At 35.2% G+C, this 21562-nt stretch overlaps 1 protein-coding gene and 1 long non-coding RNA gene across 2 annotated transcripts in view; one reads left to right on the top strand and one right to left on the bottom strand.

Moving 5' to 3' along the window:
* Window positions 1-3258, bottom strand: part of LOC111087420 (zinc finger MYND domain-containing protein 12-like) — a 23031-nt gene extending 19773 nt beyond the window's left edge. The window contains exon 1 of the mRNA XM_022394004.1: window positions 3119-3258. Within this exon, the coding sequence (XP_022249712.1) occupies window positions 3119-3258 (140 nt within the window). The remainder of the gene's footprint in view (window positions 1-3118) is intronic.
* Window positions 3259-5939: 2681 nt separating this feature from the next.
* On the top strand, window positions 5940-9232 carry LOC111087429. Its single transcript, XR_002612120.1, has 3 exons — window positions 5940-6118; window positions 6543-6673; window positions 9133-9232. It is a non-coding gene; the product is annotated as an uncharacterized LOC111087429 (long non-coding RNA).
* The last annotated feature ends 12330 nt before the right edge of the window (window positions 9233-21562 follow it).

Genomic DNA, 21562 nt, shown 5'->3' on the forward strand with positions numbered 1-21562 from the left:
TACGTAGTAGTGTGTGTAGTATATATATATATATATATATATATATATATATATTAGTAAATTACCGATAGCTTGTTTGTTTTTAATTAAGCACAAAGCTACACAATGGGCTATTCGTACTCTGCCCACCACGGGTATCGAAACCCGCATTCTAGTGTTATAAGTCCGCAGACATACCGCTGTGCCACTGGGGGACTACCGATAGCTTGTATTGCTATAGTAATGCATGATCGTACTACTTAGTTTAGAAACATCAGGATTGATGATGCTAGGAAGGAAAATAGTACTCTGTTGACATGTTAACATTCAACACATTTGCAATCATAAGTAGTTATTGGGTTGGTAAAAGAGTAGCCCAAGAGTTGGCGGTGGGTGGTGATGACTAGCTGCCTTCCCTCTAGTCTTACACTGCCAAATTAGGGACGGCTAGCGCAGATAGCCCTCGTGTAGCTTTGCGCGAAATTCAAAATAAACAAACAAACAAGTAGTTATTGGTACCATTTATGCTGTATTTAGAAATTATAATACGTTTGGAAGTAATTGGAACTTTAAAGTATATCAACTAATAGGTTTGTATTACAATATATATATATTTATTGAAGAACTGAAGATGGTTTTTAATGTTATACGTAGAGAAAGGATTGGACTCCAACCAATATTCACGCATCTGCAGCGAGCCTTTCACTGCATCAAGTTTTCAGGTTCGTAGGTATAATAAAATTAGGCGTTTTTTATTATATAAACCATTAGAGAACTTAACGTAGTATACTTTTTTAAATTGATATGTGTAATAATTTCTACCACGAGTCAATGTTTAGAGACAGCTCTTCATTGATAAAATAGCAGTGATGCATACATGCACTAATTTACCCTCATCAATATCTGATAATAAAATAACCGAAAACAATATATAAGTAGTGGAAGGATAAGTCAGCACAAATATAATACATTGTTTTCAGCTAATAGATACGTCCAGCTGCAGCTTCACAATATTGTAAAAATGTTTGTTTGTAGTTAAGCTAAAAGCCGCGGAGAGCACTTGAAAAATGATCTTGTGCCATCATTATTTACTTCATTTCCTCTTTTATACAAAGTGTGCAATCGAAGAAATTTAAACAACCTTTGCGTGAAGTGGTATATTATGTTTGTTTTAGTGAACTTGTAATGTTTAACTTGGAAACGTGATGGATTGACCACTATGAAAGATTCGCCGTTGTCAGATTGGCAAACTTTTATGAAGTTTCAATAGTTGTTACAAATATTTAAAAAAAACTGATTTTGAGTGCTTAGCTTTCATAATAGTGGTCCATTAAAGTGTTCATATCATTTTAGTCTTGGGGCCAAATGTTATTCTACAGTAACAGCCTATAAAACCAACTATATCTGTACTTACGGGTAAGCAACACTTAGATGCACAGCTGTGCTAAGGTGTTTTTCTGAGGAACCGTGTTCTAGCACGAGCAGTGAAGGAAGTGATGTTCAACAATACCCTTTGAATCCTCCTGTAACTTTTTCCTCAACAAAACATTTGCTTCAAAAGAAGATGGAACTAACGAGAGAACGCTTGAGGGGGTAAGGTAAAAAATATCAAGAAGATGAAAGAGCAAGGTATAAACGGTATACAATGGAAAGATTGGTTAGTAAGGGACGAAATATTCGGCAAAGTCTAACTAAGACAGTATTGTGTAAATGAAATATACATCAGCACTTTCAACCGTTTCGAGAGCTTTGAAATTCGTCATTTATGACAAACAATATTTTAGCAAACAAGGATGGTATATTTTGCACAATGTCTTAATGTACCTTGCGATTTTGCTGCAGAACTACAATAGCTGATTTCATTGTTTTGTCTCTTTTGTTTCAAGCATTTAAAAATGTTTAATTCTGATATATTTTTACTAACTGAAATCCTGTCAAGCAGTTTTATCTGTTGTATGACTAACATTATAATGTAATATATTGACTACACATGCTTATTTCAATGTCCTTATCCGCAAAAACTAAACATTTTATTTTTTTACTGTTAAGTTTGATTATTTAAGCATTCAGTTCCGAATGTGTTTTCATTGATAAGTTGCTTTTCTCTTGATGACTACGGCTAAGGCAGACCATTTTTACCAACGTATTTAAAGTCTCTCAGTTTGGAAGTTGTATATTATGTCATTTGGCATTTTTTCTTTGTATAATAAGTAACAAATCTCAATAACTTTAATGGAAGATTTCCGTTATTGTGTAGAAAGGTTTTGACAATACTAACTTTCTATAGCTCTATTAATATTATATGCTTTTTTTCTGTGAAATAACTGTACATGTACATATAAATATGGTTCATATTCATTTGATGTCTGCAAGAATAAACAATTTGTCAATTATATTTGGCTTTAGTGTTTGTGTATTTTGCTGACAAATTTTTATACGGTGCTGATAAATGATCGATACCTTTTTATTTATTGTTATCTTACAAATACTAATTTAGAAATAACGTCTTAGAAAATTCAAATTATGAAATACTATTGATGCGAATACGGTAAACTGGAGAGTTGTTGAAATTCTTGCCTCTAGTTGGCACAGCAGTAATTTTGAGAATATATTATGCTAAAAAAACGTTATTTAAATGCATTGCGTTCGATTAATCTATATTATACAAACGGTATAAAGGTGGTAGATTGTGTATTAAAACTGACAGATTCCTTGCTTCTACGAATGTTGTTCACCATTGCAAGATATCCATTACATTCTTCTGACACCTTGGCATTAAGCTTATGCTATGTATTTATAACTTTTAATTACAAATTACAGGATTTTGTAAAAATCATCGAAAATTGAGCTGTAATGTGTGCAAATTTCTCTCTTACGTATTACATGTCATTATTTGTGCACAGAGACGATACCTCCGGTAAAATGGCGGTCACACAAGCACAGACAGCTTACGGTCAATGACTAGTAGTCTTTGCGTTCACCATATACCTAAATATATATACAACTACGTGGTTTATACATCATGAAAGTTATTTCAGGTTTTCTATAACATCATATTACACACCCACATTTCAATCGTTTATGTAATTCTTACTATAGTATGGTATTCAAAAACCATTGTTTCGTCTTACCAATATTAGCTTCTGCAAGAAGCAGAAACGAAGGCACTAGTTTAGCACTTCCATCACCATACACCTCAGTGCCGAGTCTCAGTGACTGCATTGCTGCAGGTATAGCTAGAGATGGCTTCCCATTCAATAAAAACTTGTGCGCTGTCATAAGCGCTTGTTCTCGCAGATACATCTGAAAAGATTTTTCAACCGAGGCTAAGTTGTTATTAGCAGTGTATTAATGAATTTATTCTATTATTCTTAATCAAATTCACTTCACAGCATTTTATTAACTTGCTACATCCATACTGGACCAAGACCAGGTTTGAGATCTTACATTGTTCTATAACTTCCTAATGCAGGTGCAAAAAAATTAATATTTTGAGTTTAGATCATTTAAGTAGAAGAGGTAAATAAAATGAAGTCATGGTTATTTCCTTATACAATTAAATCGAATGTCTATTTACTAATTTCTAAAAGATCTCGATTTGACTGTTATAAACTATAGTTGTTGTTGTTTTATTTCTGAGAATATCCCTAAGTTTGCCTCTTCACCAAGCCCATATTGATGATAAATGTTGAGCATGTAATATTCAGAAAATTTTCGAATTATGAAAGATATGCTATAACAAAAGTTGTGGATTAGGCTTTAAATTCTGTGAAAATGAAGTTTCAGTAACTTTTTTCGCTGGGAATTATTCAACATTCTTTGCTCTTCCTTTGGCCAATATTTTCCATTTTCTGGACAAAAGTTGATTGCTTTTTTTTTCTGTGTTGTTTTCTGTTTTAAAACAGAAAACAAACACAGAACACTACTGAAAACTCAGAAAGTGGTGCTCTACCTCTTATTATTTGCAACTGCAAAGTGAAAAGGTGTTTCAAGCACAAAAAAAAATGCAGTTGATGTGGGTTTGAACTCAATAGAATATTGATTGAAAGAAAGTTAAAACGTATAAAAAGGGCAAAGAAAATTTTCAAAAAATAATACAAAGACAATTTTGTTGTCTTTCAAAATTTACAGTGCACACTGGAGGGATTTAAACATTTTGATAAAAAAGTTTAGAATTACAACTTAACGAATATTCTAATATCAAACAGATGTGTATATTAACCCTGATGAAGCCGCAAAGGCGAAACGTTGGTTAAAATAAAACAATTATTTTATATATACCTGGAGTATAAAGGTCGTTTTTTCTAACCTTTCTATAATAATACAAAGAAAATAGAATGGTTGTTTGTTTGGAATTTCGCGCAGAGAGCTAAATGTGCTAGCCGTCTCTAATTTAGCAGTGTAAGACTAGAGGGAAGGCAGCTACTCATCACCACCCATCGCTAACTCTTGGGATACTCTTTTACCAACGATCGTTACATTATAACGCCCCCACGGCTGAAAGGGCGAGCATGTTTGGTGGGACAGGGATTCGAACCCGCGACCCTCAGATTGGGAGTCGAGCGCTCTAACCACCTGGCCATGCCGGGCCGACCTTAAAGAGAGCCATGCTAAACATTCTAAACAGAGTAGTGTCAAAGATGGAAAACATTTTCTGAAAAGAATATGGATTTAATGAAAGTTTTGTTTGGTCTTGTACCCCGATTCAGTACATTTCTTGATGCCACCATGCTAAGTCCTCTTCAGATCATAGCTGTTGTTGACAAAAATTACAGATGCATTTCCAGTGCTGCATAAGATGTATATGTCAGCCTTGATAATTGGTGCGTCTCCAGCTTCATGTGAAATTTTCTTCTTCACTCTGTCAGAGTGCTTTACTTACCATTTTCCGTCGATCCATGCTTCATGACAAAAGAGAAATTTAATCATTTTGGGTCATGAAAAAGCTATCACTACGAGCTTGAACGTGGAAGACGTTACGAAAGTATTCTCCAGGTCAAATAGAAAATTGGTTCTTTAATTTTTTTTAAATATATATTATTTCGTATTTTATTTTATGATCTTTTGGCTAATTTTGAAAACTAAAGAAAAAGAAGAGACGAAACTGTGTAGAACAGTAGGATCGAGTTCGTAGTACACTAATGTAATTTAAATAAAATGAATAAAAAGACAGGTTTTAAGTTTAAAGGAATAAAAAGGCAGCATATAAAAATGAGGTAGGGAATAAAACATCATTGAAAGTGATGCACACCAGAGGACATGGATATCACAGAGACAGTTAACACATTAAACTAGCACATGGCGAGTCCCTCTTTATTTGACTTTGATTAAGTGGAATTACATAAACCTATATTATTACTTCAATTAGTTAAGGTGACTGATGCATGATTAAAAGTAGCCTATTCGTCCAAACTACTTTTCTCTCTCTTCTTTTTTTCTTTTCTTGTACCAGTTTTGCTACATTTACTACACAAGTTTGTTTGCAATTCATGCGGCATTGTAAATATTGGAATGTGTAATCATTAAACCATACGATACATCAACAGCATGAAAACTTCTGACTGTCACTTTTATAACGCGCTCACAAGATGCAAGTGCGAAGCGTATTCAGTAGCATTGTCTCAAAATCTGGAACTTTAGATCCACAACCCGACACGCTAACCACTTGACCACACTCAATCTATCATTAGTGAAATTTCATTGAAAATCCTTCCCACAATGGATAATTGGTAAGCTTGAGGATTTAAAATGGCAAAATTAGAGGTTCGATCTCTGCAGTGGACATAGCGCACATAACCCCTTCTACAGGTTTGCATAAAAATAAAGAAATCTTTCAAAATATTTTTTCTTTTACTTTGCCACCATAACAAAATTACAGAGAATATAGAATCTTAGACAGACTATGAAGAAAAAAGATTCGAAATTTCTTTTAGTATAATTATATAATTTGATGGGATTTCTACCTTCTTATTTTGTTCGTACTTGTTCCGTTCTTCTCGTTGATACTGAACTGTAAAGACAGGCTTTGGTCCACGTAATTCACGTAGCTCTGAGCAAATTCGCTCATGAATACTAAACCAGTCTTCTTTCTGATGATCCTCGTTACTGATGGGCGAAAATTGTAACACATTAGCTAAAGGTATGTTTTAGTTTTAAGATTATGTATTGTAATAGTAACCCTTAGAAACATTAATATTTAAGGTGGTTACTCTTAACTCGTTATTAAAGATTGTTTTGAAATATTATTTGTTTTGAACCACTTAAATACTTATAAGCTTAGCCTAAAGAAAATATAAATGAAGCATGCAGGGAGAAGCCCAAATGTATTTTTATACAATATTTGTGAGTAGACGCGCAAAAACCAAATATACATAAAATAACATAATCTAACTAATTTTTAACACTCAACAAACTAAGAAATATTCTAGTTATCTATATTAAACTAGTAGATTTGGGACTCAAATAGTTTTCTGTTTCACAGTATTTGTTAGCATTAAATCAACTATTTGAATATTAAGTTCAATGACACGTGAATGTTTTTTGTTTTTTTTACTCGTTATTAGAAATTTTCTTCATCTTCGTGACCCGAGGGGTGCACCTGGCCCGCCAAATACTAAACAAAAATAAATAAAAGATATACGAAGTAGAAGCAAAACTTGAAATTGAACCATAATCCATTTAACTCCTATAAACGGTAGTATAAACATTTGTTTATTACCTATTACTGTATTATTCTGGTGTTTAATGCCAATAAACTTTAATAAAGCCTCAATACGTTCTTTTTCAAGATATTAAGTGACAAATAACTAGTACAAGGTTGGACAACTGTAATTTCTTTTCAGGGACATTGTGCTACTGTATATTGCTTGCAAAACTAGAAAGTAACAATAATCAAGATACACAGTAGTGTATCGTGCGGCCAAAACAAAAAAAACGTACGACACATAATGTGTTATTATCAGGAATAAAAACTTTGGGGTTTTCAACCATCCGTATAATCGCCCCCATTAATCAAAACTCTCCCATTTTTCTGTGTAGTCGGTCTCCCAGGCCACCTTACCTTACACACCAAATTTCAAAGAAATCGTTTTAACTCTTATTGCTTTATAGCAGGTTAAACTTAGCCTGAAATTCTTCGCATGTTCCCCTATATTGACGGAACATTTGGTTGTAGTAGCTCAAGTATTCTCGGAAAGAAGGACAAAAATAAGCAAACATTACGCTAAAATCTCATAAATATTTGCGCTCACCTGGAGAAAAATTAGCTAATGCGATCGCGTCGCGCTAAAATTTCTACCACATATTAGGGTGTTTTTAAAAGTAGACTCTTTTTTAATTTTATAAAAATCGGACACGAAATCCAAAAGTTATGAGCCCAAAACTACTATTGTATAAAATTTTCACATGAGTTTTGCATACTACTTTGCATCAGAGTTCAATCAATGAAAGTAATAAAAACGCTTCCTGTTTTGTGATTGCCTTCGTTTCTGGCATATAGCTAGTATATTTTATAATATCACTTTAGCTACTATACAAATCTATACAAGGAACATGATATATATTAAAAAAACAACTTGGCTGAAAAAGGTATAGACAAAAATAAAGCAACTGAAAGATATGAACTCATTTATTGAAGTATTGAAGAAACCCACATGCAATTATAATGTCTCCGATTTGAATAGGTACTTGCTGCTAATTATTCTATTCTATATGTGAGTAACAAATTTATGTTCTTTGTGGTTATTTTTACCTAATGTACAACAAAAAAAAGAATGATATGTAATCAAAAACAGCATAGCTGTAAAAAAACGTGTGGTTAAAAAAGAAAAAAGAATTGCGAAAGAAAAATGTGAAATCAAACTTTGCGGCCAAAATACGAAAATGTTGACAATTATAATTTTATGCAATCTATTGTGACTAAGCATTTAAAATTTTACAAAATCTGTAAAGTATACATATCTACTATAAGAAATCACGTGGGCTGCTGTTTTTGTCGGTGCATAGCAGGGAGGGACTAACACATTGTTAAATTGAAAGCGAAATTGATTGGTTGTAATGAAAGAAAATGATAGCCAAATTATATTCAAATAAAATTAACAAAAAAGTAAACCATATCTTTAGAAATGAAAGTGTATTTAAAAGTAACTGGAGAATCGTTCTTGAATTTACTGTGCAAATTAACAGGATGAAAAGGAAACAAGGACAAGACTTCTACTGCAAGTCTTGGCTCTGGAGGCAGAATCGAATCTGCCTGAAAATACATAGCTTACTTCCGCGATACATATTCTCTCTGTAGCTGATCCATCAAAACATTGGATTACTGATGTCTAAAAGCTACTCTGTGCCGTGTGTAATCTGTATATTAGACCAACATATTCAAAGTAATGTAGGATACAACTGTCCCATAAAACACCTAAGGCTGAATTAGTACACGAACTCAACCGGATTTACTATGTTCCAAATTAGAACTAAAGACAAATATAAAACAAGTTAGAAATATGAAATGTACACTAGAGGAAGGTGAGATATGCGCTATCCACATTTAGTCTCAATTATTATTATAGGTGTTCATTTTTCAATTACTTGCAGAGAATCAAATCTCTAATGAGTATCCATCTGACACATGTATATAGAATTATGACTTACCGTAAGTAGTAAAAAACATCTTTACTATGTAATAAAAAGGGGAACCAACAGTCACTGAATATGGTATTTTTACACGTGGTTTATACACTCTTACTAGAGAAAAAATGAATATTAATCAATGCTTCAATGTTCACAAATATGATTACACATGTAACATAAAATAGATGAGATCTGCTAACAAAAATATTATTGTACGCTATTTTTTGTTCTTTTTTATCTAAATGTTTCTAAATATTTGTATTGTTATTTGGCCAGAGAGAGGTTTAACGTAGAATGATTGGCATGACTAAATTACTAAAATTTTCTTGAAAGTTTATGAAACGATTTGAGCCATACAAAAAGCGAGTTAGGCTAGAATATATTGATTTTGATCAGTGAGATAGTTAATTAGTAAGTTAGTCAGGGTGAGCCTGTTAACTAGTGAATGTGTTTTTTAACTTACTGTGAGACAGTTATATATTTCAGTATTGTAAATTTTGAGTTTTTGTTTGTAATTATGTATTATAGATATGAGAAAGAGCAATACATACAAGAGAAATTGCAAGTAAGTGAAATTGTTGTACTAGCATTTACTTTGAATTTAGCTAACAGAAAAGCAGGAATAAAGGAAATAAATTTATTTATTGTTATTGCTAAAGAATGCATTCAACAATAAAACTGTTATAACATTGATGTCACGAGTTGAATTATTTTGGTAAAAATAAATAAAAACAACACTCAACTTCCAGATTAGAAATATACTCGAAGCAATATCGAAAATTTAACGAAAAAGATGAAACAGTGAGAAGAATATCAAAAGGGAAAAAATGATAAATCAAAAGATCGAAAAGAAAAAGACAGAAAATTGTTAGAATGAGGTAAGAAGTTAAGATAGAAATTAAGAAAACGAGACAAAAGATTTACAGAAATGATTATCAATAAAAATATATCTGACTGAAGATAAGTTCCAGGATGCCATATAAAATATACAAGGGAACATCAATGAAGTAAAAAGGGAATAACGAAAAACACAAATAAAGTGAAAAAGGAAGAGCAAAAGGGTATCAATTAAGTGAAAGTGGAAAAACCTGATTTTTAGCACTATAATTCTTCAAACATACTACTTAGCCAATGAGGTGAGGGGGGGGGGCTTGGCAAATGCAAAGATTAAACCAGCCACACCTCTTTCTGCATTTAATCAAGAATTTGAACCTCAAATATCATTAACTATGCCATATAAAATAGAAAGGCTTATTTGGTTTCAATCTTCTACTATACTGCTAAGCTAACTACGTCTGGACTACTTCAACTACATCACTACTTCATCACAATATAGAATATGGTGGGCTGCTCAACAACATTGCCAAGTTGGGAAACTGTTGATGTTCTTGGCATTATATTTACTGGCACCATTCGTTCTACAAAGTAATAATCAGGCAGCTATCATGTAATATTCTAAAATTATCTTTCAATGAAACTCTACTTGATGGCTCAGAAAGTAAGGGTTTAAACACTGTTTTGTTTCTGTTAATATTGCAATAAACAAACTGTCCTAACTTTTGTAGTCATCAAGTGGCAATCACACAATGTAGTGCATGCATTTCATAGTGAAACACCACTTGATAGTTCGAAAAGCATGGAATGCCACTTCCTGTCAGTCATTGATCTCACAATCAGTGACTGTCTTAACTGCTGGTCTGATGGTTAATCACAGCCATAGCAATCACGGGGTTGCTATCATCATCTCAGCTGATCACTAGGGCTCTCTGGTATCTTTTCTTCAGGCACTTCCTCATCTAACAGGTCTTGTACAGTCAGATAAGCTGAGCCGAGGTGATACAAAACAGTACTCTCATCAGTGTTGACCCCTTATTCATGGTCAAGCCAGTGCATGAGAGATTTGTCAGTAACATAAGGTCATAGTTTATCGACATCTTCCACATCCTTACACATGCCACGTGACTACTGTATCTTGTATTTCAATAGACCAATCTCTTAAAGTACGAGATAAGAGCCCGTTCAGCAAGAGCCAAGCTGCCTCCGTGTTGTTAGCACAGATCAAAACCATACACAATCTTCGTGCTTTAACTTTTATTCATTCACTTTTGTCATGATATTTCTCCTGCCATATTGTGGTGTACAAACTAGTATGCATCATCTAATACATACATTAGACAATCCAAGTATTCTTCCAAACACTGCAGCAAATCTGTTCTAAGGAGTAGTTCATACATCACATCCACAGGAAGTAGTATTTCCTGACCAAATATGAGCATGTTTGGTGAATATTCAGTCAATCTCTGTTCTGTCCCAAGTGTTTGTCAGATGGAATTAAGAAATTTTGTATTACCCATTCTGCCAAACCATCAGCATGGGGATGATAAGGCACAGTGCATGTTTTAGCCACATTCAGCATATTCAAAAAATAGTTAGCTATCAAAATTAGTTTCTTCATCCAGGTGAAATTCTTCAGGTGTGTTGAATTGGACTATCCAGTGTTCCACCAACACATCACATCAGCAATATACTGTGCTGAAGAATGGACCAATGGATAAGCCTCGACCCAATAAATAAAGCAACTGATAATGACCAACACATATCAGTTACCTCCAGGGCTATTCTCTGTGAAAGACAATCAACACATCTTTGCTAGACTTTATCCCGTCTAGAGCCAGTGTTTCCTCTGGGAAACACATTGTACAATGTTGAAACCACTGATTAAACCTATCTTGGATGTCAGGATGATGTAGTTACTCTTGTTTGTTTGTTTCTCTAATATCTAAAATGCTTAATCTAATTCCATAAATTTGATATACACTTTCTACATAATATGTAGGTTGTGTTTGAGATAAACGTATTATTAGCTTTAATATTTGTATATTGTTTTAGGTTGTGAATTTTCTGAAATTCTGTCTCTAGATGTTGTAATCCTAAAGCTAATGTTGGTTAATGTGTCACTTTCTTACTTGCTATCGTTGGTTGGTGTGCATTGGCAAAAAAAAAGTCATGATTTCTAATCAAAAACGCCCTAGGTGTAAAAAAAAAGTGTGGCCAAAAAAGGATTGAGTGTACGACTTGAAGGAACAAAATCAAAATTGGTAGCCAAACTGGTAACTACACTTATAGCATTGATAGGAATTTTACAATAGATATTCATGGATTAGTTAGTTAGGCCACATATTTTGTTTTACTCACCATCATGCCCCAGGTTGAACAAAAAACACAGCCTGTCTATAGAATGAATATCTGCTGTAAAATTTTTATCAACGCTGTAAGTGTAGCCACCAGTTTGGCCGACAATTTTGATTTCATTTCTTAATCCCTTTTTGGCTGCATCTTTTTTTCACACCTGAGATGTTTATGATTAGATATATTCTTACCTTAAGTCTTCTCTTACAAAAATATTCCTGTAATTTTAAAACTGGCATAATATAACACAAAAGGATTATTACAAACAAAGATATCTTCAATATAAATTATAAGAAATCACAGGATTGAAGCTAATTCCTATGTTTGGTAAATTTCACATTAGAATCTTGTTCTCCACTGTTAGACTTTTTGGTAGTCAATTCTCATAAGCCATACAGTATGGCTTACACAAGTGTTATTTACATTGCATTTACGTAGATAGACAAGAATCTATTCTATCCAATGATCTTTAGCCATTGGTTCTAAGATTTACTAGTTATTGTCCAATACATTTGCTATTGTATAATAAATGCCTCTCAACACAGGATTATTGAAATATTTATTCAGAATAAACGAACGTAATTTAGGAAAGAAACCTTGGATATGTATATTTCCAAGGGATGCTAGGGTCTGGGTAAATATAAACCTCTACTTTGGAAAGGGCCAAACAGTTTTCAAAAAGTCTTTTGGTTATAGGTGTGCCATTGGTGGCCTTTTCGACCCCAGAGAGTTGCCACCAGCCCAAACAGGGTTAACATCTCAAATTGAATGTGACTAGTAAAACCATTAATGCACATTACCACAAGTGTGTGTGTGTGTGTAACACTTTGGCTTTCAGTCTTTGCATTATGCAAAGTCTGAAGAATCTCCTGCCTAAAATCTCTGGGGCCCAATAACTACAGCACAAGTTGAGAACCACATTATACATGCCTTCCTGTGATGGGGATACGAACCCACGACCCGCAGATTGCGAGCCGAGTACCCTAACCATCTGACCATGCTGGGCCCACATCAGAAGGCAGATTCTAAAGGAATACTCAATAGCAGAGTAAGGGGGAAAGAGGAAGCCTTAGCCAAACTTGTGGAAAGTATTGTCCAATTATCTTATCCAGATGTCCCACATGAAATTGTAGATACATTGAACATGACCAATTCATAAATTCCTAGTGAATGAAGATATGCAGATCATGCTAAAACAAAGTTGGTTTACATCTTTAAAAGATGTCCAGTTAGTGAAGTAAATTGACAATCACCAAATTCTCTTCAAGTGTATATTATCCTATCCTTCGCATCTCCTAAATTTCAGTGCTTCAAGAAGACTTCAAATGAATTGTTTTGTTGGATACATACTATCTTTGGACATTTGATTATACGTGATGGTTATCAAATCCAACTGGTTATCTGGTTCCACAAATATGTCTGCAAGTTCAAAACAGAGTCCATGTCTCTGTTGAATTCATGCTGTTAATCCTCAGCTCAAGATTTTGGATGCTCTGGGCACTATGCATTAATTTTAAGATGTAGTGAAGCAGTTGTGACCCTAGTTTCTTAGCTTGTTTGCCTTAGTTGCCATGTAGATGATGATTCCAGATCGAAGATGAATAGCCAAATACCTATAGTTGCAGATTAGCCATGGTACAATATTTGCACCTGGACAGATAAATATTTAAGCAAGTAAAGTCTTATTTCCAGACAGGTAAAAGCCCATTTAAGCATTATTTCTATCACCAAAGCAGAGGTAAAAAATGCCACACCAATTACATATTTTGCAGTATCAATCACTCCTTCTCAATATACACTCATGTAGTCCATTGTTCTAAGGTACAATCAGGTTAGCAGATTGCAGCAAACTCCAGTTCACCTGTCACACAGACAAAATCCAATGACAATTTCTGCAATAAGTCTATCTATAAGATGGTCAAGGTATAAGATAACTACCTTTTTTAACTCAAGTATAGCTTATCACATTTGTCAAAAAGAAGTTGACACTAACTGACCAAAATAGTGACTTTCATGGAGCGCTTGATACAAGACAAACTTAAGTTAGGTATTGGCAGCTCCACTAGAAATTGAGCCACACATCTTTTTATCCTTATTGGCATAATCAATATACAACAAGTTCTTCACACCACTCAGTCCAGACATGGCATATTCATTACATGCCAGACTGTAAACCCAAAAGTCAATGGTTTGCATCCCACTACCATGTACATTTTGCTCCTCCTTTAAATAACTGTCTTATTTTTGTCAAAGTCCACACAGGCTGGCTCAGTTACTTTAGAACACAATTTGACAAGAATTATTCTCCTCTACTATGTTATTTCAATACAATCTGTGACAATTTCACTTTGAAATCAGCACTATTACTGTTGATTACCACACTTGTATCCAGAGCTTTAAATAACTGTATCCTCTTTTTTTTTTCGTCAACGTCCACACAGGCTGGTTCAATTACTTTAAAACACAATTAACAAGATGAATTATTTTCCTCTACTCTATTATTACAATAAAGTCTGTAATAATTTCACTTTAAAAAATCGCCACTATATGCTCTTTGTCTATCTAACTAAATTTCTGATGCATGTTTATACACCAACAGAGGTCTAGAACATTCCACACACTACTATATATAATGATGTAATAATACTCAATTAGATCAACGAGAAAAACGCAGAAGGTTCTAGTAACATGTTGCAATAATCTAACAATCACCAATTCATAACTATTGAACTACACAATGTATGATTCATAAATGGTTATGTAAACAAACATGCAATAAACAAGGTCTTCTAAAAAATAACTAACTTTAACATTCACATTATACTTAAACTGAAACAATCATATATATCAAACAATAAACCCCTCTTCAAGAAAAATATGTATAATATTTCTTATACTATATACAAAGACTATTTTCAGTTCCTTACACAAAGTTTACTTATACAGTCCACACCAATATTTGCAATACCCTTGATTGCCACAATGTGGAACCAGTAATTCTGGAGGTACAATGCCCACCTCATGATCCTCACACTTCTTGCTTGATCAGGTTTCTCATTGTGTAGTACATTTGACAGGGCTTTACCTTGAGTGGATCCCTGGTCGTGGTCTCGATCTTGTGTTGTACAAGGTCTGTCTTACCTGATCTATCTGTGAAAATATCTGCCTACTGGCAAGTAGACCTTCTAGCTCTTTCTTCTGCTTGCCAGTCAGTTCTTCATTGATGTTGGCGCCTTTGTATATCTCAACTCCACCCAGAAGTCTTAGATCTAGTAGGTCTTCATCTTCTATGACAAAGTCACAATCTTCTGGTTCTGCAATATTCACCTGTGCCTCAATAGTTGTACCCATTAGGTTTTTCCTATCAACATACCTCTTCAACAGATTGACATAGTATATCTTGGTCTTCCCATACACTTTCACCTTTTGATCTATTCTGTTGACTACTTCCTGCACTTCAAAGGGTCCTTTCCACCGCAGGGTGAGTTTGTTGTTGTCTGTGGATAGCAGAACCAAGACCTTCTGTCAGACTTTGAAACATCAACCCTTGGCCTTCTTGTCATAGAAGTGCTTCTTACTGGCTTAAGCTACATACAAACGTTCTTGAGACAGTTGAAAAATTTCCCCCAGTCGGTTTCTGAGGTCTAACACGTGCTGATATATGTTCCTCACTTCTGACTCTTCTTCTCCTGTCTACAGTTCTTTCAATGTCTACATTGCACCTCATACTGTTTTTCCATACAGTAACTCAAAGGATGAAATCAAGTATTCACTTGTGGGAATTCTCAGTAAGCAAATAATACCACACACAGGTACCTGTCCCGGTCACGTAGTCTCTCCTGGCACAACTTCTTCAGCATGCCCTTTGAGATTCTGCTAACACTCTCACAAAGTCCATTACGTCAAGGGGTTGTATGGTGTGGTAAAGAGTTGCCTAGTGCTGATGAGTCTGCACACCTCTTGGAACAATTCTGAGATAAACTGGGCCCTCCTGTCACTCAAGACTTCTTTTGGAAAGCCTACTCTGCAGAACACTTCCAGGGGGGGGCTTCTGCTACTCTCTCCATCTCTAATTTGGCAATGCTATGGTTTTGGGTAGTGTGTTGCATATTGAACTACTGTCGGCACATACTGGTTGCCCTTGGCATATACAGGTGCTAGTGGTCTGATAAAGTCAACAGCTACTCTGCTGAATGGCTCTTCTATTAGAGGCATCTCACCAAGTGGTGCACCTTGACTACCTTCTCTCTAGGCATTGTCTTTTGGCAGATGTCACATAACCTGCAGAATCTGGTCACATCTCTGATGGCCCCTGGCCAATGGAAGTTGGTAGTGATTCTGTCTGCTGTCTTCTTTGCTGCTAGATGTCCTTTTACAGTCTACTCGTGAATCAACTTTATCACTCAATTCCAGCATTCTGTTGGTACTATGATCTGTTTAACTTCCCCAGATCTGCCTTGATAGATCCAGAACAGCACTCACTTCTGGTCCTCTATCCTGTAAGTCCCTTTCTCGTTGGTATTGTGCTCGAATTTCTCCTGGACACTGTTCCAAAGTTTCTGCAGTGAAGGGTCTTTCTTCTGTGTTTCCCTCAGTTCCCATAGACCTACATTTGGGATGTCACCTTCTGAGACTTACAGGGTTTGATGTCTTGATTGCTTTTCTTGAGCTCTGCAGATGTCTCATTAGTCTCCTTTCTGTCTGGTGCCACAAAACGTCTACTGCCTGGCATATTGCTAATCACCAAGTCATAGATGGGTTCCTTTATACACATGGTTTTAAGGTATCACACGTGATTTGGAGTGTCCACCTTTATTCTTGTTATGGGAAGCCTTCTCACTGTTCAATCAATCAGCACACATAGATGTACCTTGCCTGTCATCTGACCATTAGATACTAGACTGGTTCTTACTGCTGCACTCAGTGTCTCGTAGGACTTTCCCTTTCTTGTCCCCAACATAGCCTTCTCCTACTGGTATGTTATGGCTTGTTGGCAACTCTCGATCTTTATCGCATGTTTGATCCCCAATGTCTCTGTTGACCTGTTTGATAACTTGAGCTGACCATCAATCATGTACTGTTTAATCATGGTGATAGCTCTTCTTATGTTAAATCTGACGAGTTGTCTCTATTCTGTTTCTTCTGGCAGTAGCATCCATGGTGACAGCCACTCTTTTCTTGTTTCTTTCCAACACCATCTTTGCAGGTAGCTCCAGCTGCTTTATGTCAATATTTCTGCTGTTGTTTGTTGGCAACAGACTTGCACTCACTCACAGTGTGTCCTATTTTCGAACAAGCATAACACCTCTTCTCCCTTTTGTCTGTTGAGTTCTTGTCACCTTTGGTGGCACCCTGCTTGTGGTCAACCAACTCTGGTTTCGAATTTGTCGGTTGTTCTTGGACTTGCCAGTTAGACTCTCTCCATGGGATTCCACATACTGTTCAGCCAGATCGTCTATGTCTTTTGGTGCTCTCACTTTTAGGAACAGTAACATGTCAGTAGAGCACGTGATTATGAAATGTTCACATATTAGTAGATCTGCCAGTCCTGCAAAATTATCTTCATTGTTGGTCATTTCAGTCCACCTTGTAAAATGTCGCTGTAGACACGTCACAAACTGAAATACAGTTTCTCCAGTGTTGGATTTGATTTCACTGAATTTCTGGCAAAAATCTTCCTTGGTAAGTTCATAGCATTACAGCAAAACCACTTTTTACTTGTCATAGTCCATGATGCATCTTCTGACATCATGCCTGTATATACATGTGGGCCTTTTACTGTGAAAAGGGGGCTGAGACAGACTGCCCAGTCGCCCTTGTCCCAGTTCTGAATTTGAGCAAATCTTTCTTACCTCTCCAAAAAGGCATCCATGTCATATTCCTCTTCCAGTTTCTCCTCTCTTCACCTTTCTTCTATTATCTGCCTATGCTCTTCTCTTTCTAGGTTTTGTTGTTATTTAACAAACTCTCAAATATCACCATCTTTAACAAAAGTCACTCGTCCCTCTCTATCCACTTATCAAAGTCAGTTGACATGATTATAAATTATGGTTGTGACTTTACAATATTTTTGCCACCACTACAGCTGTGTGTATATAGGTTTATTTGCCACTGTTGTCTACTGCTGTTTACCACTGTAGATCCTGACTGGCTTATCACTGTCAGATTATTTTGTATGGGCCAGATTCTTTACAGCAGATGTCTACGACTTGTTTGCAGCAAATTTCAACAATAAACAAACAGCACACAGTCCACTTGTTTAAAAAAAATATATTAAAACAAGTCAAACATGTACACAAATGATCAGTACACTATTGGTTATCGCAATTGTACCCAGAATTTTAATAATTATTCCCTTTTCGTCAACTTCCACTCAGGCTGGTTCAGTTACTTTAGAACACGATTTGACAAGACGAATCATTCTTCTCTACTCTTTTATTACAATACAATCTGTCATAATTGCACTTTAAAAATCGCCACCATACGCCTTTTATGGCTATACTCACAATCACTCAGTCTAGATATATCTATCTAACTACAGTTTCGATGCATGTTTATGCCCCGACAGAGGTCTAGAACATTCCACACACTACTAGATATTATGATGCAATAATACTCAATTAAAACAACGAGAAAAACACAAAAGGTTCTAGTAATATGACACAATAATATAACAATCACTCATTCATAACTATTGAATGACAAAACGTGGGATTACTTAACATTTATTTAAACAAATTTGCAATAAACTATCGCTTCAAACAATAACTAAGTTCAACAGTCGCGCTATATAAATTATCTAAATCAGAGCACTCTCATTAAACTTAAACTGAAACAGTCGTGTATATCTAACAGCAAGCATAAACTCTTGTTCTAAGAGAGTAACACTCTTACATCTTGTTGCATTCTTTCATTGTGTCCTCACCTCAATCACAGCTTCCTTCTCCTCACCATAAATTCTACATGTTCTCAGATAGTCCTTCCATGATTACAATGTTTACCAAACTTTACAAAACAAGACAGTCAAATAGAAAAAGAAGCAAAACCAAATTAAACTTTGCAATAAACAAATCTTAGACACATAACCAAAATGCAACTTGATAACATAGAATTTCTATTCCAGTACATTGATATCCATCCATCAGATAAGTTCAAATATTTTCAAAATGCAGACCTCAAAAATGCTATGCAGAGACTAAGGTGTACACAGCAAAGGAAAATAAATACTCTGTTGTAATCAGTTACTACACTGATCGCCATCAGTTAATTTTAAGGATCTATAAAATGCAATTTCTAAAAAGGTTATGTAAGAAAGTAAACTTAGCATGGACAGCAAACGAAAAATAATTAACACAAGTGAACAAAAGTGTGAGTAGTTTACTTACCATTCATCCTCTGTTTGTGTTATAACTCAAGCTGACTGCTGGAGCATAAAGTTTCCAAAAAACCCTAAGTCACATCAAATTGCACAACTATTTGTGTCATCCCTTGAGACACACTCACCCAACCCCAGTGGGAAACACATAGGGCCAAAGTGATACGAGTTTCTAGCTGTTGACATATGTAACCTTCACTTGAGTAAAAGGATTAGTACGTGCTACCTTTTGACATTCAGTTAACAAAGAATGTCATGTAGATACATAGGACATGCACGAAAATTTAGGGAAAATTACCTGAATATCTCTGACTAAAGATATATTTTAAACTAGTTAGGAAGAGAGGCACTCATAGCCTTTCTAGTTATGACAATGAGATATTGCACTTGTACCCTTCGTCTGACTTAAAAGTGCGATATAATTATTTTTGCCCATGTCTTGTGCGAACGTACCTTCAAAATACTTCTCAAGACCCAACAGCCAATGAAGTCATATCAAAAAATTGAAATCCGGCCAATAGGTAAAATAAACTACCCATAACTATGAATAAATATTTGTTTTACCTGTTCCGGTTTATAAGGATGTTGATAACTGCATGCAGAACACCTACACAAACATTTTGAAACCAAATACCTGAATATATCTCAATAAATATAGATTTTACATTATTTATGGAAAAGTAAAATATGATGATATTTCATATCACAAACAGTCTCGTAATTATAACTACCGTATTTTTCGGAATATAAGATGCACCTGTGTATAAGACGTACCCTTATTTTGAAGACAAAGTTTTGGGGAAAAAAAGCAACAGTCGCATTTGAAAAATTTTTATTGAACAAAAATTCAATTTGATACTTTAAAAATTAGTATATATTGTTCTAAACACAAAAGAGCTCAAAACATCAAAATAAGAAAATGCCGTAAATCAAAAAAAAGGTTTACTGTTATTTAGTTTGGTTCAAAATCTTCATTGCTTTCATTGTCGCTTGGAAAGGAATAACTGGATCCAATATTATGGTCAAAGAGAATGTCATCCCCGGTCCCATCCATTGCGTTATTGATACCACATTTCTTAAATGACTTACCGTATTTGATGGCATATAGGACGCACTTATTTCCCAAAATTTTGGCTCAAAAAATCGCCCTGCGTCTAATATGCGAAGTTGAGACCTTCAGCAGGCTAATCTTCTTCCTAACGCTCACTATCCTAGCACACGATCAGTACAGTATTCCAACTACGAAATAGGAAATTTGCATAGGCCAGACGCAGTCGAATGTTCAGCATCCTGTTAAAGGATGGAAGGTCTATCTCTTAAAAGTGCGAACGCTTGTCCCTTCAGAAACAAGGTTTTGTCACGTCGTTTTATCTTTACTGTGAAACTTGATATAGCGACCAACTTGTGTCAACAACACGAAAAATGCACGGCCAATCAGTAAGCGAAGATAGAGATAGAGGCAAATTACAAGCAAACAATAGGGAATGCTACCGCGTGCTCCGTCTATCTATTTAAATTCTTTGCGTTGAGCGCACGTAGGCTGTTTAGCCGATTTGTGAACCAACTTCTGACATTTTTTACCTGGGTGAACTGTAGAGTAAGATAAATCAATCTAATATTAAAATAATAACGGTGAGTGTTTTACATTGGGGTTTTCCTGTCTCTTTTTAGTGTACATTTCCATTTTTGGTTTACTCAAATTCATTTATTGTTTTTCTTTCAGTGCTTTAAAAATGGTTTTGGAGCAGGAGGAAAAAGATCGAGCTACACAATCTCCTACAAATTACAAGTGGTAGATTATGCCAAGGAGCATTACAATAGAGCAGCAGCAAGGGCTTTTGGGCCACCACCTACGGAAAAAATGATACGTGTCTGGCGACAGCAAGAAAACCAACTGAAGAGCACAAGGAAAGGTAAGCATAACTTTCGTTACCCAGCCCCACATTGGCCAGAACTTGAGGTTGACATAAAAACGTGGGTGGTAAATGAGAGAAATTCAGGGAGAAGTGTTTCTACCAAAATGATAATTCATGAGGCCAGGAAAGTAGCAAAACAACGAGGTTGGTGTTATAGGTTTATGAAACGGCAAGGTTTATCAATGCGTACAAAAAAATCCATTGTACAGAAAATGCCTGCTGATTATGAAGAAAAAATATTAGAATTTCATGGATTTGTTATAAATGCACGAAAGAAAACTTGTTTTGAACTGTGCCAAATAGGGAACATGGACGAAGTTCCACTCACATTTGATGTACCATCCAACAGGACTGTGGCTGTCAGAGGGTCTAAAACGGTCTCAATAAAAACCACTGGCCATGAAAAGACCCACTATACAGCAGTTCTGACCTGTTGTGCTGATGGCACAAAACTGCCACCTCTCTTGATATTTAACAG

Source organism: Limulus polyphemus, unplaced genomic scaffold, assembly GCF_000517525.1.
Source record: "Limulus polyphemus unplaced genomic scaffold, Limulus_polyphemus-2.1.2 Scaffold69, whole genome shotgun sequence".
Classification (NCBI taxonomy): Eukaryota; Metazoa; Arthropoda; class Merostomata; order Xiphosura; family Limulidae; genus Limulus; species Limulus polyphemus.